The sequence below is a fragment of the Amphiura filiformis genome, chromosome 5, assembly GCF_039555335.1.
Source record: "Amphiura filiformis chromosome 5, Afil_fr2py, whole genome shotgun sequence".
NCBI classification, from domain to species: Eukaryota; Metazoa; Echinodermata; class Ophiuroidea; order Amphilepidida; family Amphiuridae; genus Amphiura; species Amphiura filiformis.
This window is the reverse complement of record NC_092632.1, coordinates 51,554,041-51,581,793: the sequence shown is the minus strand read 5'-3', so window position 1 is coordinate 51,581,793 and position 27,753 is coordinate 51,554,041. Positions and strand designations below refer to the sequence as shown.

At 36.4% G+C, this 27,753-nt stretch overlaps 1 protein-coding gene across 1 annotated transcript; it reads left to right on the top strand.

Annotated features, from left to right (window-relative positions):
- The first annotated feature begins 2,501 nt into the window (after positions 1-2,501).
- LOC140153332 (phospholipase B1, membrane-associated-like) lies at positions 2,502-26,456 on the top strand. The gene is made up of 14 exons (XM_072176059.1): positions 2,502-2,706; positions 10,596-10,675; positions 12,295-12,358; positions 13,254-13,312; positions 14,185-14,255; positions 14,637-14,680; positions 15,542-15,641; positions 16,527-16,722; positions 19,493-19,581; positions 21,755-21,827; positions 23,118-23,219; positions 23,501-23,596; positions 23,857-23,925; positions 24,863-26,456. The coding sequence occupies exons 1-14, from the start codon at positions 2,625-2,627 to the stop codon at positions 25,088-25,090; spliced, it is 1,353 nt and encodes a 450-aa protein (XP_072032160.1). The 5' UTR covers positions 2,502-2,624; the 3' UTR covers positions 25,091-26,456.
- The last annotated feature ends 1,297 nt before the right edge of the window (positions 26,457-27,753 follow it).

The window sequence follows — 27,753 nt, the reverse complement described above, 5'->3', positions numbered from 1 at the left end:
AAAGGAAATGTGTGCATTATGAAAGATGTTGGCTGGTGTAAATATGAGTTTGGGTGAATAACATGCTCAGCTTAGAGTCAATTTACGGTTGAGCTAGACAAAATTGGAACACCAATGTTTTTGATTGCTATAGTGACTTTAAACACCTCCTGATCAACATATCAAAAAATAAATGTAATTTGCATAAAATGGCTGCTAATGCAGGAGTCAAATTTCAAAATTGGGCAAATGTGGACAAAGGGCAGGCATCTAATTGTATTCATCTTATTAATAGGCTTCAGACGAAGTATCTCCGATGTACAATTCTTGTGTTATAGGAATAAAGGTCAAATATCAAAAATGCCCTATTTTGATCAAAGATTTTCATGAAATTTGTACCAAATTGTTTGTTTAGCTTTAGGCAGTGAGAAAAAGATAGGCTTCCACTATTTGTGATGTGCAGTTACTTGGAGCTACTTGGGTAGAACTGATAAACCGATTTAACATGAACAGGACAATTGTCATTAGAACCTATCATAAACAGGGATGCAAGTTGTCAGTCTTTTGCCTAAATTTAGGCTTTTTTGTAGTCTACGTAATTTCTTTTATTTTCAGCCCGTTTTGGGGCCATTCGGTGTCATTTTCACGCTCTTGTTCAGGCTGCAAGATTTTTATCGAAAGTGGTCGACTTTCAGGCTGTATAATAGACCTATAACTTTTTGCCGCGTAACATATTAACTAGACATCTTTTTCTCACAGCTAGAGTTTTATGAAAATCGGAGCAACTTTAATTTTTGACCATTTACAACTTTACAAATTGACCTTCGACCCTTTTTGGCATAACTCCACAACCACATATCGTGCACTCCTAAAATTTATATTTTTGTGATCCTCACGACCAGACAGATAATTTGATAAGCTAATGAGTGCGGAGCATGTTTAATTTTTGACTCCTGTATAACCCTATGGGGTCATTTCTGGGGTCATTTTGAGGGACATATACTCAAAATAACACTTGCTTATCCCCTCTTTTGGATTCAGCAGGTCAAAATTAGTAAAGATACCTTGGTTATCAACTTTTAGTCCCTAGTACTAAACTGAATGTAATGTCTTACGAAATCGGAAATTATTGAAATTTTATCTAGCTTATTCATTTGTGGGATTGGATAAATGTTATTGAAGTATACTAGCATCTTAAACAATTTCAGCTTTATAGCCATACCATATGTACCAATCCGAAGACGTAATCGGATAATTGCCTTTAAATGTCGTCGGGTAATATAGGGTAAGGCTATAATTATAAGGGAGTGTTCAGAAATTCGTTGGTAGGGGCTTGTACGATATGAAGAGCTTTTTCAATCCTCTAAAACATTTACCCGCCCCGGATGTAAAAGAAATGTTGCTTTTATGCCCCATTTCAAAGATGATATTTTTGTCTGAGACCGTGGTACCTACAAAACAACAGAACGAAATATTTACAAACGGCAAAATCGGAATTAATTGAAATTTTGGGAATTAGCTTAAGTTTTATTTCGTTGATATCTACTGAAAAATGTCATCATAAAAAAGAGGTCGAGGATGCTATAGGTGCACGAGATACTCCTAAATGTTTTTTCATACAATTAACGTTTTAAAGATGTTTTCATGAGGCCGAAATTTATTGTTATAATATTAAAACGTTTGCTGGCATATTTGCAATTGCAAACATTGCATGATTGTGGAACTGTTGAAGTTCGCAAGTAAATGAAACACATCCCATCAAAAATATTGTAAATTGCACTACAGCTTTCAACTCAATTTTAGACTGAAGTTCAAAATAATTCAGTGTAACTTTTGCAGACTTGCACAAGTTGACTCATCAAAAGCCTCATCATAGGCCTATTTGAGAAATACCTATGCTTTCATCCAAATTGAAACATTAGCAAAGATATTAAAGGGGCATTTCGTGATCCACAGGCTCATCCCCACTTTTCTCAAAAAAAGTTGAGATTTTTATATCACTGGAAACCTCTGGCTACATAATGTTTATGTACAAAATATTTCTTGCAGATTAATTCGTTTAGCAAAGATATCGTGAAATTACAACGCATTGTCTATGGAGCAGTGTAATACACATAATCATGCATAACTCGCAAACGCAATATCGGAATCAACTGAAATTTTGGGAATAGGCTTTTTTCGTGGATATGTACTGAAAAATGTCATAAAAAGAGGATGCTAGGATCACGAAATACTCCTTTAACAAGCGTTGCAAAATATGTCAACGCTGGTCTCGGCTGGTCTGCCAAAAAACGATAGCAGAAGTCTGAGAAGTGGAACTATCGTGCGCAATTGACGCTACTCGAGTTCTTGAGTAGCCAATGTGTAAGTCTACTAGTCCTGTCCTTTTTAAAGGGATTTTATTACTGAATTCTTGAGGTCAATAAAACTCGGAGCCTTGTTATTCATGAGGCATCATGTGACTTTCCTTTAGAGTTAAAGTGACCTTGAAATTATTGTTTTGGTTCTTGACTTCTTGGGTCAATAACTCGACCATGTTAGTGCAAGTAGTACAAACCGTACGCGTATTATGATAATTGGAGGCCTACCACTATAATACATATTCGTGTGTTACCGTTGGTTTTACTGAATTCGTTGAAGTTGAAATGACAGGGAAAATGATTCGTTTCATCGGCATCTTGTTCGTACTTTGTGCTCTATTAATCGGCAATTCGTTTTCGAAAAAAGGTACGTTGTATAGGCCTACATGTATACGATTCATGCTGGTGACGGAAATCACAAGTTTTACGAATATTATTATAGGCCTATCTTGGCCTACCATTTATTTCCGTATTAAACTTTATGATGTCAGTTTGTCCCAGACAGGGTCTAATTCTGCATAAAACCGGGCAACGTTATTTCTATAGATCTGCTGCGCATTCAAATTGCATTGTATTGCATCGTAATTTCATTTGTGTCTATGCTAATTATGTTTACACAACATGAACTCACATGTTTTCAAGCTAATTCGCCGATAATATAGGTGATCAAAAGCGATCGGAATGTTACAAAAGTACAGATCGCATTCAGCTTACTTCATATGAGATGATCTTTGGAAAAATACGGCATAATTTGTCTTGGTGTTTGCAGAATGCCATGCAGTAAAATATTAATACGTTGCGGCAATTCATGATTGACAACTAACAATCGGCGTGTCCTTCGTATCCTCCACTGTCAATTTCTTAATATCCACTCACTAATCCTCACAAAAGCTTTGTGTTGATTACGTAATGTGTGGAGGCAAATTGCAATAAGTAGGCCTACAATGAAATAATGAGTAGGGCGGGCTCCGAGGCGGGTTTCTTCTTCATCTTACGTAACAGTATTGTTCTCCAAAAAAACCCGGAAGCTTGTCGTTTGGAGCTCTAGCTGAAATACAGCAAGATAATGTAAGGCTAGCTTCAGACTCCGTATTGTACGTACAATATTGTATGTGCAATACTTTTCGTGACGTCAAAAAGTATTACACGTGCAATAAATATACGTACCACGACGAGTTGAATCAGATTAAATAACGCGCTTTAACCCTTACGGTTCATTGTTTGCTAAATCCAAGCGAGGTCACCAGAAAATCTATGCAAGAGAAATTTCTACTGCTGATGATGAAAAATCCTAGAGTGCGTTTGGAGGTTTTTTCTGCACTTTACCAGTAGCCCTAATAAATTCATAAAACAATAAAAATCAAATAAAGATTTAGGGCAAATGTTTTTACTCACTGCTCATCTGATCCACTTTCCCAGGAAACTAAATACCGATACTCCTTAGTTTTTCCCTGACTTTCCAGACATAATTATGAGTAAACATCAAATTTAATGTTTACAAAACAATCAAATATATATACATTCTTTTGCATTTTGTACATAAATATTGATATCAATAATGTAGGCCTACAAACATTAAAAAAAGGGGGCCTAAGAGTATGTCTATTTTTAATCATATACTAATTCCGCCATGCCCAAACATATCTTATTATGAAATCGTGTAATGGAACCCAAATTCCAATCAAAAATAAAAACAAATTTGTTATCAAATACACTAGGCCTATACATTGTATTATAGGAATTTAATAGATGGTTCATTTTAATAAATAAATAGATTAACACGGGTAATGGACAAGAAATATTTGGCAATACCGGATTTACCAGAGAGCCAGTGGATAAAGAAATTAATTAAAATTAAAACAAATTAAATGAGAAAATGAAAGCAAGGACATTTGGCGAAGTATTGTTTTAGAATTCGAAGGAGTCCTAAATGTTATCCTGGCCCCAGGACACTGATTAATGTAAATTCGACCCATAGTTATTTTATCTACTTTTGCCAGCATTCAACCTGTTCAATGTGATTTATGCCTATTTTTAATAAAATTCCGAAATCTGACGTATCAACGTTGTATCGTGCACAAATTATGATTCGAGACTATTTCATTTGACACGGTTGTATGGATTTCAGAAGATCGGTCCTATAATAGATATCGATTAGAGAATTACAGCAAGAGGCTTTGAGGATGCCGTAATCCTCTTGACCATCAACCAATCAGAGAGACATATTTCAGAAATATATTCGTAGGGCTGAAACTCTTTCAACTCTGAAATATATATTTCAAGTAATCTCGTTTCACACTTTGGCTTGCAATAAAGCCACGAAGGGGCGGTAATGTTAATATACGATTTCAGTCAAATATTGGTGCAAATATACGATTTTGGTCAACTATTTGGCTATCCTTTGCCCAAAATTATGAAATGTTTATTAGTAACAACAACTCTTAGGAGGGTTTTCGAGTAATTTTAGCGAAATAATGAGGTTATATAAAAGAAAACCCACTTACAATTTTGGACGCTTAACTGTGGTGTTCTAGGGGAATTAAAAGATCACAATTAACATGTTTAATTCAAAATCGTTGTCCTACAAGCACATATTCAGATTGTGTGAACATTACAAATACAAACAATATGGTTGAAAAATAAATAGCCATTTAAAAAAGATCGTCTATTTTGTAGCTTTATGACACTGAATAGGCCAAATATCTGCCTCTGACGAAAAAAAAATGTTTTCCATGCTGATTTGTTTTTGTAACAAGTACCGTATGTCATTTCAAAAAGAAAGAAAAAAGAAGGATATTAATTTTTAAAAACTCAACGCATTACTATTAATACGCCTATAATTAATGAATGAAAAAGTATAGAAGGCGTTGCATCCGGTTCTGATGGGGGGCACAAGCCGTTTTCGGCAGTTTTCCTATGGGATTTTCTAATATTTCAGATCAATTGGGGGGGGGGGGCTTCCGTGCCCCTAACGCTACGGTTACTGCATTAACACGTTTATGGATGTATTGTGATGATCATAAGTAGGCCTATCATAACATGCCTCAACGATATCAATATGTAAAAAGGTGTTGCAAATTCATAACACAGCGTGTTATAATGTAACGAATGCTATGCCAAAACTTTAAAATTAACAAAAATATCAGTATCAATAAAATCAGAACCAGAATAAATACAAAGGCCTACAAATAATACTTTTAAACTTTCTAAATCAATATATGACTAAATATCAGTATAAATGAATCTCTAAATCAATTAATCAATCAGTTATCAATCAATCAATCAATCAATCAATAAATAAATAAATAAATAAATAAATAAATAAATAAATAAATAAATAAATAAATAAATAAATAAATAAATAAATAAATAAATAAATAAATAAATAAATAAATAAATAAATAAATAGGCCTAAATAGATAAATCTATAAATATATAAATAAGATCTGAATGTGCCATTTATATTATTATTACAATTTTAATATTATTAATATTAGTATTAATACGACGTATTATTAACTTTAAAAAGGTGCCCATTGATTATATAATAATTCAAGTACATTTGAATCATGGTAGGTATTATGATACCTACCATGGTTGAATACAAGAAGACATTAAAAGATGTTCATCATTCCGTGCATTCACTAAATTTAGAACTCTTAGAAATTTGGCAACTCCGTATCAATTAAGCAACCAATGATTGTAGCAAAATATATATTTTCCCGGTACATACTATTTATTGCACGTGTAATACTTTTTGACGTCACGAAAAGTATTGTACATACAATATTGTACGTACAATATGGAGTCTGAAGCGCGCTTAAGATAGTAAATGTAAACCTGTATTTTAGCTAGAGTATCTCGAGGTAGTTTGTCCCAGACAGTTTGAAGGCAATGCTGGTAGGCATATAATATTGTGAGAAAATAAATGCCGGCGATTCTGAAAATATAAATAAGTTTCACTTTCAAACATAGCACGGCACGCGGCACGGCTACCCTCAGAGGATGATTTAAGGAAGCCCCATCATGCACTGTAAAAGTGTTATCACTAGAGTTTCAACTGCCACTTTACTTTTCAAATCCCATTGAACTCTGTGCAAAAGATGTTGTTTTAGAATTGCCCGTGTGTCATTATTTCTTGGTCGATTTCAGATCTAAAGTGATGTATGCATGAAGGATAATTCACACCTCCTGTATATAACATAAAATGTGAAATCGACCAACCTCTAGAAGGTGTTTTTACTGTAAATATATCTGTCCAAATTCAAATTTAACCATGCACGTGTGTATGCAGTGGGCGGGCAGTGGTGTCGTGTTCACTCACACAGCTGTGCTAACCGCAAGACTTGCTGGGAAGTGCTTAAATCATCCTCTGGGCTACCCTAGTCCGAATTAATAATCAGACCCAGAACAAAATATTAATTTCTGACATGATCGTGTTGGGGTTCTTGTTCATAGGGGGCCCTATATAGGCCTAGGCTTTAATATAGGAAGATTTCCAACATGGGGGGGCTGAAACTTGAAAAAAATTGTGTGGCCAGACTGGGGAATGCGAGGGGGGTTTACTCCCTCTCAGTCAGAAAATCTTGCAAAATATAGGCCACAAAGACCCTTTTCCCTGGGCCCCCTCAAGCCCCCCCCCCCCCGGTTTCTAAGCCTAAGACTTTTAGTAAGTTCTCAGTAGGCCTGCTACCGGACTTCAACTTTTCTATGTGAGTGAAGTCAATGGGATTTGAAAGTGAAATATTTGATCTACTTAATTTTTTCCAACACATCATTGACTGCATGTAGCCTACATGACTCAAGTGGAAGAATTAAGGGCCCAACTCCAATTTTGAGTTAGACCCAGCCCCGGGACCCAGCATTTTATTGCCAGCAGACTGTTCTTCCTTGTGTGTGAAAAATGAGCCCAAATCCACTCTCTATTAGTCTTCCACGTACACTTTTCATGGAAGAAAGCCCCAACTCCATGGCCCCAATTCCATGGAGTTGGGCCCTTCTTCCACAAATAGTGGGTTAAAGCAGATGATGGTGGATGCGATATCGCTATTTTGACGTCGCCATTGGATTAACACATAATCATGAAATCTTCACAAACAATTCTAAATTTGTTATGTGGTGTCAAAGCAAAATTATCTTACTCTAAAACCGTTGGGGTTCTGCAAAGTACCCCACTGCAAGTATGTTAATTGTCCATTTATAATCGCTAACCGTGTATTGTGAATGGGGCTGTCAGCCCTGTATCTTCGCCAGCCTCGTACGTCCGTGTTGCGTGTCCTATGCCGCCTGGGTTAAAGAGGAATTTTGTTCATCCATAAGGGGTGGTGCAATAATTATGTGTACCCCGGGGTGAATTATAGGGGGGGCAAAGATTTTTGGCAGGCCAAAAGGGGGGGCAAGCATTTTTGGCAGGTCGAAAGGGGGGTCAAGCGATTTTGGCAGGTCGAAAGGGGGGGCAAGCAATTTTGGCACAGATATTTTGGGCACTGTTTCTATATTACGCCCTAAAAGGCGTAGGAAAACGTTACGAACACGTTCAAATAGGCCCCTATGCGAAATTTCCTGCTCGCTGCACTCGCATTATATGTTAAGACAATTTAAGGTTTTAAATTCGGGTTACCCAAAATCTTGCATGTGTAAGGGGGGGGTAAAGATTTTTTGGCACGTCAAAAGGGGGGGGGCAAAGGATTGGGCACGTCGAAAGGGGGGGCAAAGGTTTTTGGCACGGCCAAAGGGGGGGCAAGCGATTTTTGGCAGACCATTTTGAGAATTCACCCCCCGGGTACACATAATTATTGCACCACCCCTAATCTGCTTTTCACTACAATAAACTTTCTTGCTAAACATAAATAGGGCCTATTCATGATATTACATGCTTCTACTTCTGTCATAATTACGAAAATAAAACTATGTGGAATTGTGGAAGTACATGTAGGCCTAGCTCATAAGTATGTTTAGGCTTATACATGTAATTTATGATTGGAATCAGTGGCGACGGAAGCAATACAATTCAGGGTGGGGGGTGGGGGGTCGGGGACGAGTATATTTGGTTCCGGGATTTTGTTTTGGTTTTATTGGGACTTTTTGTTGCGGCGAAGCGTGCGAAAATCTTAAGACTATTTTAGCCCAAAATATAAGGGCGTAGCCAGTTTTCGGGGGGGGCAAATACAATTTCGGGAGCACGTACAGACGAAAAAGAGAGACTGTACATGTATTTGAGCTTCAAAAAAGGCTTTATTGGGACAAAAAGCGTGCAAGAATTTTGTATTTCACCCATGATGGGATGAAAATGCCTTATGCGCACACAGCGTGCAAACATTTTGTATTTTACACTATTTTGGCCCATGATCGGGGTGAATTTGGATGGAAAAGGGGCTCCTTGTCCCTTTTCTTTTCCTTTGCCCTTCAGATTTTCTCTTTCATTTTTTGTCAGGGGGCACTCTTCCACCCTACTGCCGAAATGGTGTGTTTTGCTATTTGATGGGCCAGTTCGCGTGATCGTGAAGCGCGAAGTCCTTTGGGCCCCCCTACACCGTCATCACTGATCAAAGGGGTCCGTGCGTTCATATTACCGTTCTCGACGGCATTGTGAACCAGTAAAATTACGGAATTTAAATTTTACTTTCAGTATGTTTAAGCAGGAGTTAAGAGGGAGTTAGTGATACACATATGGGTTTAATACTAGTATTACATAGGGGTGGGGGTGGAGGTAGGTAGTACTTTTTTACAGCTGGCTGGTTTCCGTCAAATTACGGGAAATTTCTAAATACCTCACCTCACCTCACCAGGCTGTGTTCGACCATTGTTCTAAATACAGGCGTCCTTTAATTTACAGTCCCCTTTTTTTTACGGTGTAGACGAATAAAAACACGCGATATTCAAATTTCTCGCGCCGAAATTGTGTAAGTGCAATGACGTAATGATTATTTGTGCTCAATTGTCGTCAGCCTAACTTGATTCATTGTATTACTGGGACGTCATTGCACTCGGCAATTCGCTGTTGTAGTGCACGTTAGTTACCATTGGTTACTGATCCAAGCCTGGGCGCACCTGTTCCGAATTTTGATATGCCATAGGCTTTGTGTTATGATCATTTCGATCAGTGGTTCGTAACAAAGAAAGCGTGATCCAGTTGATCTGGCAACGGACATATTTTAACGTGCACTACGACAGCGAATTTCGGCGCCCGGGAATTTTGAATATCGCGTGTTAAGAGACGGATGTTTTTTATTCCTTTATTGGTCACTATGAGTTTGTTTTAAATAAAACCATGCGATTCATGTTTGATATGATAATTAATTTTCTTATAAAGGCGTAATGTTGTGATTGCCGGAGACTTCCTTTAAAACGAGAGAATGTAGGCCCACGATTTCCGTCAAATGTTAATTTTGTTATTCTTCATTCAAACTGTTGAAATAATATTAGTAGGCCTATTATTAGTAATAACTGCCGGGAAGGGTTCCTAAGCTGAAATAACAAGGTAAAATTAAAGCGAAATCACACTGGTTATTTTGGCCATTTAACATGCAGTTCTATGGGAGGACATAAATTTCATAAATTTATGTCGAACTTTGCTCTACAAAGACAACAAATTTGACCGATTCCATTTAGGTGCAAGTTGGGACTTGGGACACGTATACATATAATACCATATTAGGCATGACCCGATATAGGCCTATTTGGAAAATCAAATTCTTTTAAAAGTTACATAGCCTACAGTATAACATAATATGTTGCTTCTTTCAAGCGATCTTGCAAAAGGAACACGTAAAGGTTTCTTGTAAATGTGACTAATTTCTTATTGTAGGCCTATTACTGACATTTAGGCCTATTTAGCGTGATACTGGAAGTCTACAGTATTTTTTATTAATGATAATCATTATCATCATGTATATAATTGATATCAAATTAAAGACCCTATTTTTCTCATTAACATATTGAAATTAGGAATTCCAAATCACTGTATTTCCGAAGATATAAAAAAAACCGGTCTAATTAGTCTCAAACGTGGATACCACAGTCAAGACTAATTCTTTTTGATGATTTCTTCTCTTCGATAATAGGCCCCCTATACTGATTTGGAACGCCGAATTTCAATATGTTAAGGAGAAAAATGTGGGCTTTTACCTGATATACCAAAATCTGTATTTTCATGGGATGGGGGACGAGGCTGTCAATCGGGTCGCCCACCTTTAAGTGTTCCCCTTCTAAATTTTGTTGTTTTTTTGTTACATGTTGTGCCTTCTCATTCTCTAGTGCCCGCAGACACACAAAAATTGCTGTTGGAGTTGGGTCAAACTGATTGTGATGACGAGACTGAATCTGAAGCGGCGAAGGTATGTGAGAAATAAAACAAGTGAAATGAACTGCAATGAGCTGAGAGCATTCATGGCCTATATACTTTCTCGGAGGTGCCTTTTGCAGTAAGGCCAAGAAAAAAAAATTGTTTGCTTGCCCAAATGAATTTTAACAATTGGGTCGGTCGGTCGGGATTTCTTTTTTTCTTCTTTTTTTTTCTTTTTTTTAATTACTAGCAAACTCTACTGTTTGTATTAATTAAGGCTCAAAATATGAAAAATAATACATTTTTGGTGTCAAAATGAATCAACTAACATTCCAAAACAACTAAAATGTGGAATACAAGCTCTAAACTACATTTTTTTTACATCTTCAGAATGCAAAAATTTGAAAAGAAAAAAAAAACTTTTTCCGGAATTTCCAAAAATAGGGTCGGTATTCTTTTGTACAGTAAATAGAAAAAAAAACTTTTTTCCAATTTCCAAAATTAGGGTCGGTCGGTTGAGGGCAAGCAAACATCTTTTTTTTCGGCCTAACTGGATGTCCCAAAAAAGGTTAAAAGGAAGTGTCCGGCAATCACAACATTAGATCTTATAATATGTTAGAAAAATAATTATCAAGCACGAATCACATGGTTTGATTTCAATCAAACTCATATTAACCATAAAAACGAATAAAAACAGCCGTCTCTCAACACGCGATATTTAAAATTCCCGCGCCGAAATGTTCTAGAGCAGTGACGTCATGGTTATTTGTGCTCATTTGTCGACAGGCTTCATTGAATTATTGGGACGTCACTGCTTTAGACAATTTCGGCGCGGGAATTTTGAATATCGCGTGTTGAGAGATGGCTGTTTTTCTCCGTTTTTATGGTTAATATGAGTTTGTTTGAAATAAAACCATGTGATTGGTGTTTGATAATTATTTTTCTAACATATAAGGCTTAATGTTGTGATTACCGGACACTATAATCTAAGTTAATGTTAACAAAATAGGCCTATATAATGTCCCTTTCATGACACGATCTTTGTACTATATACCCCTGTGAATGTCAAGCTTTCGTATTTATCTAACCTAGTACCTATTTACGTGACGTGCATGCAACACATTAAGGCTTATTATTATTATATCACAGTATAGGCCTTTACTGTAAACGTAAGTTGGTAAAAAAGCCCGTCTAATTCGACTATAATTTTCGACTAACTAAAATTAGTCATACAAGATATATTTTTTTATTCAAGGAAAATAATGCTGAAACTTTGTATTTATAGGCGTAGGCCTAATGCTAACGGAACAGTAATATCGTTTCACATATTACATCATTTCAACATATTTTTCACAACTTATAATATTCAATTTGTAACAATCATAAGAAATTGCATGACTTATAATGACAAATTTATGACTTTGCGATTTGTCGTGATTTAATTAGTCATTTGAGTGTATTTGATTACTAATGGAATGACTACTAATTATGTTTCAAAAATATGATTTTCGATAAAAACACGAGGTAGGCTCAAATTATTTTCCCCCCGAAATTTGGGGTCTTTGTGTTATATTTTAATCGCGTCAAAAATATTATAGTAGGCATGTTGCTTGTTACGGTCACTCTGTATTGGAGACACGCTTGTTACTTCCGTTTTATTTCTGCTTTCAGTTTCGGGACAGTGGTGTCAAGTTCCAATGTGATGTGTCAAATGAAGAAGTATCACCATCATCTGGTAAGCAGGATGGTGGGTGGGTGGGGGTTGGTGGGAGAGGGCAGTGTCAGTAGCGTAGCCAGCAGGGGGGGGGCTGGGGGCAGAGTGCCCCCTGACAAAAAAAATGAAAAAAAAAGTGCCCTCTGACAAAAAATAAAAGGGAAAATCAGGAGGGCAAAGGAAAAGAAAAGGGGCAAGGAGCCCTTTTCTACCGAAATTCAGCCCGAAAATACACAATTTTTCCGCGCTAGGCGCGCATATTGCAAAGATTAAGCCCTTTCCATCCTGATAATGGGCGAAAATCATGTAAACTACGATTTTTTTGCGCGCTACGCGCGCACATCGTCCCAATAAAGCCTTTTGTCTCTATGTATTGTATGATGCAACTGTAATTTTTTTCGTCTGTGCCCCAAAATTTTTTATTTTGCCCCCCCCCCCCCCGATCAAAAAAGCTGGCTACGCCCCTGGGCAGTGTTGGACGGTGTATGGGTGGAAAGCAGGGGGATTTACTGCACTACACTGCAAAAAGAGTAACACTTAATAAACACTTCAACACATTAATGGCTAATGCTTGTACAGAAGGTACCGCGTACGTATAGGGAGTGTTAATTTATTAACATTGTGAAACGCGGGGAAAATGCAAAGATGTAAATATTTATTATTGCTCAACACTATCTTGTGTTAATAATAACATAAACATCTTCACACTCCATATGCATTCACTGAACAAGCCGTAGCCATTTCGTGTTCAAATATTTATTAAGTGTTGCTCTGCTTTTTGAGGATGTGTGTTTGGGTTTGTTGTTGGGGTGAGTGCGTGGGGGATGGGGCTGTCTCGAGGTCTTTCTAGTGACACTTTAACTTCTAAATGTTGTGACATTGTGTGCTTATTTTACTATTACGTTATTTTATATAGTTCATCAACTCCGTCCAGAAGATATTGACGTTGTAGGAGCAATAGGTGATTCGTATACGGTAAGTTTGTTACCTCATAGTCAGTAACCTTACAAAAGTGGTTTGCTCCAATTTTCAAGAAAATTGCAGCTCTAATTCTTAAAATTGACCTCTGACCTTTAAAGCCATTTACAGTTCGGAAACTTACACTCTCAGAAATTACGATTTACCTTTCTGTCTTATATATTGAACCCTGAAGTGAAAAGGTGTTGAAGCTGAGAGTGTATCCTTTTAGGTTATTTAAAGGGGCGTTTAACCATTTGTAGAACCATGGCCTTTATAGACCCATTTTGGTTCGTTACAGATTGAACCATTGAAGGTTCCTTATAGAGGACAGATGTTAGAACTTTTTTCTTCGAGTGTAATGTTAGTAGGTGCAATAAGAAGAATCTGAAGAAATCTAGGCCTTACATTCTTGAGTTGGACCTTTCCGAACGATTTGATATAATTTGAAGTGAATAGCAGCACCTTCAATTTTAACCCCTGTATATATAATAATTTTGTGGCATGTGGTTATTTATTTCAAAATGCTGAAATGTGTGCCGCAGTGGCACTCACGGGCGGATCCAAATTTTCGAAAGGGGGTGCTTAACTCATGAAAATTTTCCGGCGTGCGAAGGGCTTATGCGACTCTGTTGGCCATTCTGTAAGAGTCCAAGGGGAGTAACCCCAGAGTAGCCATCCCCTGCATGAATCAGTAGGTGTCAGAAATATGTAGAAAACACCAAACACATTGTGTAAACTATTCTTTTGGGTTTTTACGTACGTCGCCGAAAAGAGACGCTGCAAAAGCGCAAAAGGTATAATGATCATTATTTTATTAATTATTATTATTTTGCACTATTTTGTATTCTATTTCTGAACATTATAAATTTCTTCTTGTTATGTTGAAGGCTGCCTTTGGAGCCGGTGCGAATTTCTTGGGACCGGGCGCGTTTCGAGAACACAGAGGATTGTCGTTTTCGTAAGTTAATGATGAATAGTAATTGTTCAAAATGTATTCATTTGTTTTTGAGAAAAATCAATTTGACAATGACAGCGATCCCAGAATATTACTACGGGACGATCCTTTCATTTCAGGACCATCATTTTTCCCTATTTGCCATACATGCCATATACGAAATATAAAGTTGTTTGTATGCATTGCAAAATTATCGGTAAACGAAATGCTGAAACGAAACCGCGGGAGAACCTTCATATAGGCCTAAGTATTTCAAATGCTGAAGTTATCTTACGGTTTAGACAATTCAAGACATGTTTGATAATAGATTAGAATTATTGGAGCTGTATACATAATACAACTCAAGTACATGATGTAAATGCATATTCTATTATCTTTCCACAGGGTCGGTGGTGACGAGACACTGGAAAGTCATGTATCCATTCCAAGTAAGCAAAAAGAATCAGTGGGTAGAAATTGTTATTTTCCGTATTTGGTACAGGGACAATGTGAATAGTGGGTCTAAGCAACGCCCGGGAAGCAACGCTGAGAGTAAACACGTTCACTTAAATGTTGGGAGTAGCCTTCTTTTCCTTGTTCTTTGTCTTCATATCTGTTTATCACTTCTCTTTCCAAATAGGCCAGCATGCTTATGTAGACTCTTTAGCCTGGCTTTGCATTTTGTTTGAACCTGGTCCCATCAGGACCCAAGCGTGTCTCCACACGGAATTACCGTTTAAACAAACACCGAGGATTCTAAAATGTTAACTTAAAGGCACATACTGACAGTATGTAAATTAGCTACAAGTATTTGAATGGGGCTTCAACTTCGTCAATACTGGTGTTTTCTTCGTTTTTTGCCAAATTTGAATTTGAAATTTGAATGACTTATCCTTCACTTTTAAGCAATTTATAAACAATTTTATTTTTTTACAATTGCGCTGGGATCACTGAATGGGTCTTTAATTGTTGGACAGTTGTCGACCCAGTAAATTCGTGTTAGCATGGAATACTATTACTTCCATGGTGTTAGATAGGGAGAGATTATAGAAATATGTTGTTCAGCATTCTACACAAATTCATAACGAATTAGGCATCGAAATTTCTGTTTGTGTTGCGTATATAACACGTTCAAACTTAGGCTATAGTGATTCTGTTAAGTCTAAGAAATTATTTATTTCTACTGAAAAATCCTTCACAAGATGCAAATAATTGTTGACCTCATGAATGACAATGTCAAACTTTGTACCGTAGGGAAAGAACATGTCAACGAGGAATATAAAATTTGGTACTAATGGTTTACTCTACAGATATTCTGCACAAATACAACCCAAATTTGTACGGATTTTCTGAAGGCGTTGGTATGGAAAATTCCAATCTCAATGTTGCTGTAACAGGGGCCACGTCTGAGTAAGTATTTGGTATGACCATGGCAGCGTATCCTTTCATTTGCTGTGATACTCACCGCAATTTAGATTAGATTAGGTCACTAGATTAGATTAGGTTATATTAGATTAGGTTATTAGATTAGGTTAGATTAGATTAGGTTATATTAGATTAGGTTAGATTAGGTTAGATTAGATTAGGTTAGGTTAGGATATGTTAGATTAGATTAGATTAGATTAGATTTGATTAGATTAGGTGCAATGAGAAGAAATCTATATAGGCCTGCCTTCTTGAGTTGGGCCTGACGAACGACTTGATGTACTGGAAGTGAATAGGAGCCTGGGATAGGAACATCTTAAATTTTAACCCTATACTATTATAAACTTGGTCATTTATATCAAAATGCTGAAATGTGTGCACCCGCTTCTATCAAAACCTTTGACCTGACCAGGGTAAGGTCAGTAGTCTCCAACCCAGTATACCTTTTAGTACGCCTAACTACGGTTTATAATAAAGTTATTAAAGAACGTGCTTTATATGTTTACTGGCAGGACAGATCAGTGGCGTAGCGTATCTCAGGGCACCCGCAGGACACGGGGGACATGGTCTTCCCTTGCAGTCGGTTTACAATTCCATATAGGATAATTGTTGAAAAACGGATTGTGTCACCCATTAGCCCCCCCCCCGCCCCCCCCCCCCCTCTCCCAATAGGATGGCTCACACTATACCACTTGGACAGGTCTGTTTATTGGATCATAATTATAGATGATAATATAAACTATAATAGATCCACCCTTTACGGACTACATCAATGATATGAGTAGATAATACATACATATATCAATGATGATTGTGATGTGCATCATTTCCATAATAATTTACAAATTTTGTGTTGATCTCTTTCTTCAGAGAATTTGAAGCAATGGTAGACCAATTAATTGATCATTTAGTGACGGACACGCAAATAAATATGGACGAGGACTGGAAACTAATCAACGTTTTTCTGGGAGGCAATGATATATTCGATTCATGTTTAACTCCACGTTTTACTCCCGAATATTTCAAGAATCTGATGATTTCGTCTTTCAACACATTAAAAGCAATGGTAGGTGTAGCTTCTTTATTATATTACAATTAGAGTTCTAATTAGGTTGCATAATAGCATTTGAAATGTGTAAATGTGAATTTGGCAACTGTTTAAACACCTGCAACTTGCAATACCGTACCATGATCCATGCGTGGTACTGGAGCTTAAAAACAAATTATGACTAATTCGGCTATGTATTTTAAAGAAAATGTTAAATGATATTCCTACCAAAGATGGGGGTTTCAACAGGTTCGCCGTCAGACATCAAGTAGGCCTATATAGGATAAAGGCTAGCAGTCCGATTGAAGGGCTCTTTTCGAAGCCACTGATTTTTCAGTGGGAAAGGGGCACCTACAAATAAAGCCACTAGTTTTTAGCAGATAAGGAAAATATATATGTCACTTGTAAGTTAAAGTATTACATTTATATATTTTAGACCATAATTCTGAAGTTTTTTTAATGAGAATTTCATAATTGATCATATCAAAAGCTTTATTAAAAATCAATATAACTCGAAAGCATAAATCCATATTTATATGTTACACTTAAGATGCGGGGAAGTCTACAAAGACGGTGCTAATCGCAGTGCCGCCGACAAACAAGGGGCGTAAGGGGGTGCGTTACCCCCGGGCCCTGGGTCCTATAGGGGCCCGTAAAAAGTAAAGAAAACATATTTTACTACGGGCCTGTAAAGCAAAGAAAAGGACCTCAGGGGCCCGTAAAAAAGTAAGGTCTCACTAAGATCTTTCTTCCTTTTCGGGCCCATGGTATATATCTTTTCTTTGCCTCTACAGGTTCATTACATGCAGGGTCTGTTTTCTTTACCCTTTTACGGCTCATAAAAAGCAAACAAAAGTAGCGGGCCCGTAAAAACAAGTAAAAGAGTATAAGTTAACAATACAAGATATATAGCCTTTGACACACACTTTCTAATAAATATTTCACTTGAATTATGTTACTCTCTGCTTTTGCCATAATGATCATCCTCGATATAATGAAGACTTTGAGAAATCAGGGAATGCAACTGAAACGTGGAAACACAAATTGCCAATTTTCGCGCGCTTCGCGTGCATTTTGCCCTCCAATATATCATTCAGCTTAAAATTGGCAATTGTTCAATCTGGGAGCAAAGGTCGTTATTTTCGAATTGCAAATTTTCGCGGGCTTTGCGCGCATTTGTCCAATCCAATGGTTCATACTTGATCATTTTAGCTTCAAATTGGCTTTGAAATTGGTATATTTTCTGCACTTCGCGCGGAAGTTGCTAAGAGAAACTTAATCTGGAAGCAATATGTCACTTTCAAATTGTGACCAGCTCCAACAAAACCCGGAACAAGTTGCCAGGCATGTTTTTGAGTTATATGCCTTTAAAGATTACATTCCCACAAAAAAAAAATCAACTTGAATTTTGGAATTCATAATTTCATGGTATTTGACTTTCAAATCCGTGGTCATAAAAGCAGGTTTATTTAATCAATAATTGACAGTTGAACTATGATAATCCCTATTCAATCCTGTGTAAGGCAGGAAACTAATTAGCACATTAGGGGAGAGCGGGGAGTGTTCGCCCTAGGGGTAGGTTCACCCACCCCTTGTTTCTCAGCACTACGGCTATCTGGGAATGTGGCGATGGCAAAATTAGGTGACAAAGGTCATTATAAACTTCTCATATTAGCTACGTGACATATAGGGACGTGTTCATCGAACTGCAGCCAAAACAACAAATTTACACCAAAACGTAACTTTTTCTTGCATTAATAATGTTGTATTATCATTGATACATAAATACAGATGGTTTTAATGGAAATCTGTATTGGGAACATATGGGATTTGTCAAAGATTAAATGCAGTTATAAACACCTTATTCGATTTGTATTTTTCATACCCTTAAGAAAATACAAAAATGTGCACAAGGGGCACGTTCGCCCTTTTGAGGATGGGGCATGTTCGCCCTATATCTTCCCCGGGCGGACTTACCCCAAACTGGAGGGCGGACCTGCCCCATCCGCGTATTATGCAAAATATTGATAATTATACCATTAAACAAGGTAAAACAACTGAAAAGCATGTTTTTAAAGTTATGTGGTATCAGTATATTGCTCATACCACCCTTTATTTCCTAATCCATAATCTCCCCGAAGTTGTAAACATGGTACGTTTAAACTCACTTTGGACCCCTACATTTTACCCTGACCCGACCCCTGCAACAAATTTAGTGACTCCCCAGAAGAGAATGAATGCCCTGTATACCCTTGCTAAATGTTTGCATTGAATATGTTATTGTTATGCAATGTTCAAACCTTTTTGGGGGATTAGGGTGAACTTACCCCACCATATGGGCGAACCTGCCCCAATATGGGGCAAGTTCGCCACTTTGCAAAACTTTTTTGTTTGCTCTATCCTGTTGCTATTGTAAGCCCTATAGTTCTGGGATTGTGGCCGTATATAGCTAAGACATAGGGCTTTCACATGGGCTAATCAGGTCATCCCTAACCTTAAAATTGACATCGCTAGGCTGGTCAGAAAAAAATAGGGCGAACACTCCCCGCTCTCCCCTACACAGACAAGCAATTTGGCAAAAATATCAAGGTATCATTTGCAACATTATCCATATCTTGAAAAGTATTGATGCTATGTATATAATTTTGGTATCATTTTGAAGCTTATTGCCCCGTACTTACATTTGTAGGCCTATTCAAATCATGAAATTTCAAAAATGCGACCTTTTCCTGGTTTTGTCGGAACGGGTCACAATTGTGTAACGTATTTTCACGACTTTCTTTTTCAGGTACCACGTGCTTTAGTTAACGTAATGGCTCTTCCTGATATTGTTGAACTCAGGAAGATGACCGGTGTCGTGTGTGACGTTGTGCATTTGTAAGTTCTTGTTTATGATTTCTTCTTACGATTGGAATTCTGATATCTAAACATCATAAAAGTTGTTAGTTTTATATTATGTATACATGAAGTTAAGTTTTATGTCTCCACCGCGAGTCATACTGTTTTAGTCCGCATTTCTAATTCCGTGCTTCCTTACCTCCGGATGCTGTATATCGCAAATACAGGGTGTAACAATAAAATTTGTATAATTTTGAAAATAAAATGGCACAAGTATGCCGCTTATTTTTTGGTTTGATTTTTATATGTCTATCAAGATAATTTCTTTAGCCACCCGATAAGCTTTGTTCCAATAAAATCGATGGTATACAAGTGAAGATATGGCCAATTATGTAACCTAGTCTTAAAACCGCTTGGGCCACTTTTTTCCTAAGTGTTACAAAAGTGACTGAATAGAGTTGAACCATGGACCAGTTGGACGGTGCTCTTATGATAGGTAGTTTTAATAAATGGGGTATTCGAAGTGGTAGAATTGATTACATAATAGAATATCTTCTTGAGTTTTTGAAAGTCACAACTAAGCACTTACATAACAACCTTATTTACTAGAAATCGTGGCTGCAGCTCAACAACTTCAACTCCAATTCAAGTTGGAAGAGCGTATTTTTAAGGTTGTGATATTGGTAGCACACGGAGTCGAGCAGAAACCATATACGCTTTAGCTTATAGCTGATTTTCCAAACTCACATCTTCCATCAAGGCATACAATTACATATGAGAAGTATGTAGAACTTGTTAACAGAAATGCTGGCAATAGTGGTTGCCCCAGAACAGCTAGAAGCTCAGCTGAACTTAATTTCAAAATTTTATTGTTTTGTACTTATGGATGCAAAAACTGTTCTCAGTTTTACCAATGATATCTCAGGGATATGAGAAATTACTTTAAGGTTATTTGAAAGAAATTTCATGACTTCATTTATAGAGTTTAAAGAAATATCATATTATTATTAAGTTCATGTTAATTATATGAATAAATACCACTTACAATTCTGTTGTGTCAGTCCTTTGATGTTTAATGCACGATAAGCATATCTACGTGGTTCAAACTTGATATGCGCAACACCTTTTCTGGACATTTTAATTAATTTTAATTAATCGGACATAACTTTTGAACCCAACCTAGTAAAGAAACCAACTAAACGTCTTCTTTTAGCCAAGATATTACTGATTGTATTGCATATAACATTTGTGCCATAACTCTTTTAGTTTTTTCCTGAGAAATCAAAATGCAATTGTATAAATTTTATTGTTACACCCTGTATATAGGCGGATTGACTTCAGATTTTCAGGATAGGTTAGTCATGGCCTGAGACGATCAGGTCATGGCCTAAAACTTTTACTTGTTTTTGGGTGGTGTTCAAGGTCATATACTCAGGTCAAAGGTCATTTGAGGTCAACTTGTTGATTAAAATCAGCTTATAAATTAAAATTGGGTCGCATATGAACAGTTTAAATTCAATTGCAACCAAACATGCGGCGTCCCTCAAGGATCTATCTTAGGCCCTTTGCTTTTTATTTTATATCTGAATGACATTGTCTACTCCTAAGTTTGTCAAATTTATAGTTTTTGGAGACGATACTAACCTTTTGGCTTCACATAAAAGTTATCCTTACCTTATCAAAACAATAAATCTCGAGTTATGTGATATCTCAAAGTGACTGAAAGCAAATAAATTATCTTTGAACATAAATAAACCCAAATATATTGTTTTTAAAAACAGATTTAGCAATCGGGTGTACCCAAATAATGAATCAATTTCAAAAGTGTCATTTATCAAATTTATTGGTATTTTATTCCGACTCGGCATGTTTTACCTCTAGGAACTTTGTTTTCATTGTATACAAGTTTGGTTTTGCCCCACATTGATTATTGCAATATCATTTGGGCTGATCCAAATAATTGTAACTTAAATAAAATTCACATTAAACAGAAGCGAATAATTAGACTGTGTTCAAATGCAAGCTATCTTGCCCATACTCCACCCCGTGAACAAAGAAATAAGTTAAGGGGGCGGTAGCACAAAGTGACGTGTGTGAGCTGCTGTTTGTAAACATGACCATGATGAGGACAATAGGATGAAAGTGGGAATTATACTAAGAACAGGCTGAAGATGTTGAAGATTAACATCAAAATATCAAATTAACTTTTCAGGAGCATGTGTCCGTGTTTTTATGCCGGTGAAGATGCAATAAAAAAGTTGCAAGAACTAAGTAAAAGTTATAACGTAAGTTGTGTAAATTGATAATATATGTAATATTATAAAGTTTTAAAAAATTACAGTGAAATCCCTCATTAAAGTGCAAAGAATGTTCTTTCTGAGCGATTGTATTGGTGGAGCAGAATATGCCAATAATTCTGCAACGTAATTCCTGTCATCCCACGGCCCTTTGTTCAAAACATCGCTTTTCCTGTATGGTCCAACACGTACTTCAGTACACCGAGTCTAATATGCCCGAAAATGATAGAAAATACACCAGTTCATCAGTATCATTACATGTACAAGGTGTCCCATAAAAAGGTTACATGTAGAAAATGAGCCGCATTTTGTGATGGTACAAACAATGTGATTTTTTTCAGATATTATTTATTCATCCTTCTTGTAACTGTTTGCTAAGTTTCAATTCCGTATGAGCGCAAGATGACGACAGGTGGTGTCAAGAGTGGCTAACCATCAAAATATCACACAACGAAAGTTGAGCACAAGCACACCTTTGTTTTGAGATTGTTTCTTTATTATATTTTATGTTTCTCTTATTTTTCATTATTGAACCTATTGCACAAAAAATTGAAAAATTAAATATTGTACACTGAAAATAAATCAGTTTTAGAGCTTCTTGACTCTAGTTGGTAGGCCTAACAAATAATATAAAGGCAGATGGTCATTAGAGAAGAACACGTTTTTGGTGAAAGCAGTTCTGCACGCTGTATCTCCTGTTATTAACATAGTGAAATAAATAACAATCTTTTGCATTTAGACCTTGCTTGGATTTTTTTGACTTGAAATCGCTGCTGTTTGTTTTTACATTTCTTACTGAACTCTTGAAATAGAACTGAACAAGTTTTATTCTTTGTTTATCAAAATAGCCTACTGCATCTGCCATGCTATGGCTGGGCCTACTCAAGTGCCCCGCCAAATGCACGGTGGCGATATAATGAACCTCGTGTTGCATTATGTCACGTAAAGAGCTTGGTGAGCTTGGTCAGGAATGCCTGGAATGCGGGCTAAGTACGTAGGTTGTGAACTTGACATTCACAGGGGTACTAGTAGCGGGTACATAGATTATGTCATGAAAAGGATATTTATATTTGTTAACATTAACTTAGATTATTTTCACAAATCTACATGTAACCTTTTTTTGGGACACCCAGTATGTATACTATTATTAGCATATTTCGGTACGCGACACTTGAATCATTTCGTCTTTTATACTTGATATTTCCATATATATTCCTAGTTCAGGCTGATCATATTTTAATATCTCATTTTCTTTTGTCTGTGTTATTGATGTGATAGACCATATTAGAAGAATTGATATCTAGTGGCGACTTCGATACTGACGATTTTGCAATAGTCTACCAGCCTGTAACATCAACCTCTTACGTACCAGTTGCAGAGGTATACTATGAGATATCGTTATTTTCATTATAATTTTGCGTATGAAGAGAGAAGGGGAGGAGAGGAGCGAGAGAGAAGGGAGAAAGACGTATGTCACAGTTTATGACAGTCAGTACAAGATGGTTTAAAACACGATGGTTTCGTAATTTCATTAACATTTTAGTTTTGTTATGAACCATCTTGTATACTATCATAAACTGTCTGCGACTTTAAATAACTTCATACAGTACTACAACAGTACTCAGAAGTTTAAGAAGACTATTGACTTTGTTTATTTTCAGAACGGCCGTGCTGACGACAGTTTCTTTGCACCAGATTGCATTCATCTAAGTAGAAAAGGTCATGCATCATCAGCATATCATCTGTGGGCAAATATGGTAAGTGGCATTTAGAATAAAATGGCTGTTGACCTGGTTGACTTTATCATTTCAGTGAATTAATAACAGAATAATGACATTCAAAGATGTTATAAATTGTATAATTGTAATTTGTGAAGATTGGCATGAATATCTTGGAAGTTTTGATAAAACACTTGTACATGTAGACTATAATAACAAGACAACAAATCCATGAAAATTAAATATATTTTTCCGTTCGCATTTATATATACATTTGTTTATTTATTATTTATATACAGCTTGAGCCAGTAAATGCAAAGGATACGATGTGGTCACCGGAAATGGAAGAATATTTACCATGTCCAAAGGTGCGTTTTAGGATATAATTATTATAATTTTTCTTTTCTTTTGATATATCTATCTCTTTATATCTGTAGTGTAGATGTTATAGATATATCGTACAAAATGACATGTAACGATACAGGCGTTTTAGGTCCTTCTAGGTTTGACACATTTCATGCATAGTGTTGTTGCACTTATGGCTTAACATTTTTCGCTGATAACAGTTTCTGTCGCTATAGCTTGATTATGGCTTGACTGGCTACACAATCATATGGTGTTGTAAAGATTATTTTGGTACCAAAATCTCATTTTGGTCAAAAATGCACTTGGGAGTATTTGACTGTAACTCCTCGATATGGTCAAGAGGCCAAGTCACGAGCAAGACGTTGCGACTAAAAGTCTTGATACATAATAATATGTAGACTATGCCATAGTCGAATTTTGATAAAATATATTATTATTATTTAATCATGATGGAACGCATTCCGTTGAACTCAAAATTATACTGATGTTTATTAAACATGTTAAAATTAAAGTGTTGAATAGCAAAATGGTCATAAAGAGTTTAAATAATTAGATGGAGCTATCAAATGCAACATATCTTGCATAATTATAATGGCTCACTTCAATACTAAACAAATTCTGATTTTGGAACCTACCAGTTATTGATCGCGAAAGCCCGAGTAAAAAATCCACTTTGGAAGTTAATACACAGAGGGAGTATGGTGTATCAGATGTGAAAATCTATCAATTGCACACAAATTAATACAAGTCCGCGTTTTATGCTTAACGTAATAGCCAGAGCATGCAAAATGGGCAAGTGGACTACGGAGAAGTCTAAATAATATGGGGGTTGTGGTGTGGGGGACTGTTTGTTGTATGGGGTGTGTGTGCTTGTGTTAAACGAGTGCTTTGTCATTCGATACTTATAAATAAATTTGTCTTCCTATTTTCTTACCACAGAGTCCTTATATTTATACCAATCGCAACAGTGCAACACAAAGTGTCGCAGGGAGTTTATCAGCCAACAAACAGCAGTCGTCTCCTGACTCCAAACCTAAATCTCTTGAAGGAGGTGTCATTGCCGCTATTGTCGTCCTTGTTGCCTCCGTTGTATTTATCTCTGGTTATCTAATCTATCACAACATATTCAAGTCGGTCAAATTGAGATGGTCATACGAACGCTTATAAATCGCAGTACTAAACATGTGGGGCTCATAATGTATTTTTGTATATGAGCGGATACGAGCTGATCTGAAGGACTGTGGTCCCTGATTTGATTGCCAATTAGTTTATACACTATGTCTTTCCAAGTTTTTTATATCGCGTATAGCTAAGAATGCTTTTGTTATAATGTTATGGCTTTAATGAGTTTGAGTGGGTGCGAGTTCGTAAAACAGTAAGCCTAAAGCCAGAAGTCCTCCGCAAATCGCGGAATTCGGGAAGAAACGCGGAAAAAGCAGTTTTGCTAAAAAGGAAAAATTAACTAAAAAGCTTTAAAAGCAAGATTAATGAAAAATATATTTTTCACATGAACTAAATAATAAAATCAGCTTCAAAATTTAACATAATAAAGTGAAATAAAGTTAATAAACCATCATTTCACCATCACAGGCCATACGGTATATATATCAATCTTAGAATCACCAATCACGGCCATACCCAGCAGCCTCTGTCTTGCGATATTGCAATAACCTTATCGGGATTTTCAATCGTAAAAATTACAAAATTTTGGGCTTTAAGTAAGCCTAACCGTATACTTACTTATATCTACGCCAGCAAATATTTAACTGTGTGGCAGTCTATCACCTAATTTCTCATCCAGCGCCATGTAGAAATACAATTAGATATCAAAATATACAGCTTATTGTATAACATTTCATAGTACTAAAGTATTATTTAGTTACAATATTTTGTTACCGGTAATTTAACAGATGATGGCTGGCAGAGTAGTTGCTATATATTTAAACGGTTATTTTGCGTCATACAGATCGACGCTTTCATTTTCATATGTGACCCCATTTACTTAAAATAATTGGCCCATTTCAGTGCCGAATGTGGAAATATAAAACCAATCGAAGTACTTTCTGATAAATGAGGTTTTCGTGCTGGACATTGGTCATAGCAAGACTTATAGGAAACTTAAAAGCGACTCACTTTGATAGCAAGTGGCTACAAACTAACAATGTTATTTTATTACTTTGGGACAAGTTTTTCGCCCGAAAAGATCGGAAATCATAATTTATTCAAAATCAGTTTAGTCTATATCGAGAAAGTACAAATTTAAACAAAGTTCTCACAACTTACGTTGTGGAGGTTGGTGGCCTGCGACCAGCATCCACTGGTCTTCAATGCCGACTGATGTTGGTTTTGTTGGTAGCGGGAGATTGGGTCTATTGTTAAATTTTTGGGATATTTTCTCATTGTGTTTTAATCTTGTATGTTTTCTGAGAAGGTGCTGGCATGCACTAACAAATGAAGTCCCATTTTATGAGAAAAGAAAGGCTCAGAGCTCAGACTGACATTATTTCTGATTATATTCATCTGTTTGCCTCTTTGTCCTATGCAACTAGCTTTATAGTATTATATATATATAGTTCAAATGAGGCCCGACAGTGTGTGGTTGCCTCTCATGTATTGGACCCAATTGCTTCTACTCATTATGGTTATTGATAGCGTAGCTAATGAAAGATATGACTGTTGTATAATATCAATGATTTATATAATGTTATTAAAAATATGGACATGTAATTAATTATTAAATGGTGTATAAGTAAATACTAAAAGAATAAGACTAAATATGCAAGCTACTTCAGTCGTCATCCGACCCTCGTCATCGGTCGAGTCATGCATGGTGGCAAAATGTCACGAGAGGTGCGTTTGTTAATACAAATTGTTATGCATGTATGTCATGTACCGCGGACTGACTTATTTCAGGGGAAATGTTCTTTGTAATTGTTATATTGGATTTTATAAGTGTTTTAAGTGTGTGAAATTTAGATGTAGGCCCTACTCTTGACATGTTAGTCATGAACAGCCACATCCTATATTTTTTCAAGAAGAGATGTTATTATTCTTGTTACAGGGTAATCAGTGGTGTAGCGTGAGTCATCCTATAGGGGGCAGCGATCATGATGGGGGGAGTGGGGTCAGCGATCATGATGGGGCACCGTTTTTTGGCGATTTTCCTACGGGATTTTCTAAATTTTCAAATCAATTGGGGGGGTCGTGCCCTCTGACGCTACGTCACTGATGCCATGGTTCTAATGTGTCAGGGTAAACTTTTTGTAGGCTACCTATCTTCCTTTTTAACGAAAATTTTCAAATATATCTAGCTTAGTATAGTTTTAAAATATAACTCGTCGGCAGAGTGCTACACTATCGTAAGTGCAGTTTGGACAGTTTTACAGGAGGAGCATATTTGTGTTTTGCGTAGCCGTTTGTTTCCAAGTAGCCATAAAATGATATGGGAATGTAAACAATTTAATTTTGATACTATAAACTATAATAAATGGTGTTGAAGTTAATAAATAGATGAATTATTTACTGATTAAGATGTCGTAAGTGCCACATACGATAGTGTTGCACTCAAATGGAAATTAGTGTAGAGTGCTGCTAAATTAGGGTATATTCGTAATATCGGTTCAAATTTCCAGTATCTGTCATTTTATGTTACTTAACAACATTACTGTTAATTTATTTCGGCACATAATATTTACAATAGAAAGACACCTTTTCTCCTAATGTTATCTCTCAAGATTTATTACTGAATCTAAGAATAAAAACACTGGATTTGTCGTCTCTATTACCAGTCATGGGAGCTATAACTTAGCCTGCAGCCGAAAGCGTCACAG

What these genes read in the sequence shown, in the direction of transcription:
- LOC140153332 (XM_072176059.1), top strand. Translation starts at nt 2,625, where the DNA reads ATGACAGGGAAAATGATTCGTTTCATCGGCATCTTGTTCGTACTTTGT. An exon ending in GTAACAGGGGCCACGTCTGA is followed by an intron (nt 15,642 to 16,526) that starts GTAAGTATTTGG and finishes CTCTTTCTTCAG; the next exon opens with AGAATTTGAAGCAATGGTAG. An exon ending in AACTAAGTAAAAGTTATAAC is followed by an intron (nt 21,828 to 23,117) that starts GTAAGTTGTGTA and finishes TTGATGTGATAG; the next exon opens with ACCATATTAGAAGAATTGAT.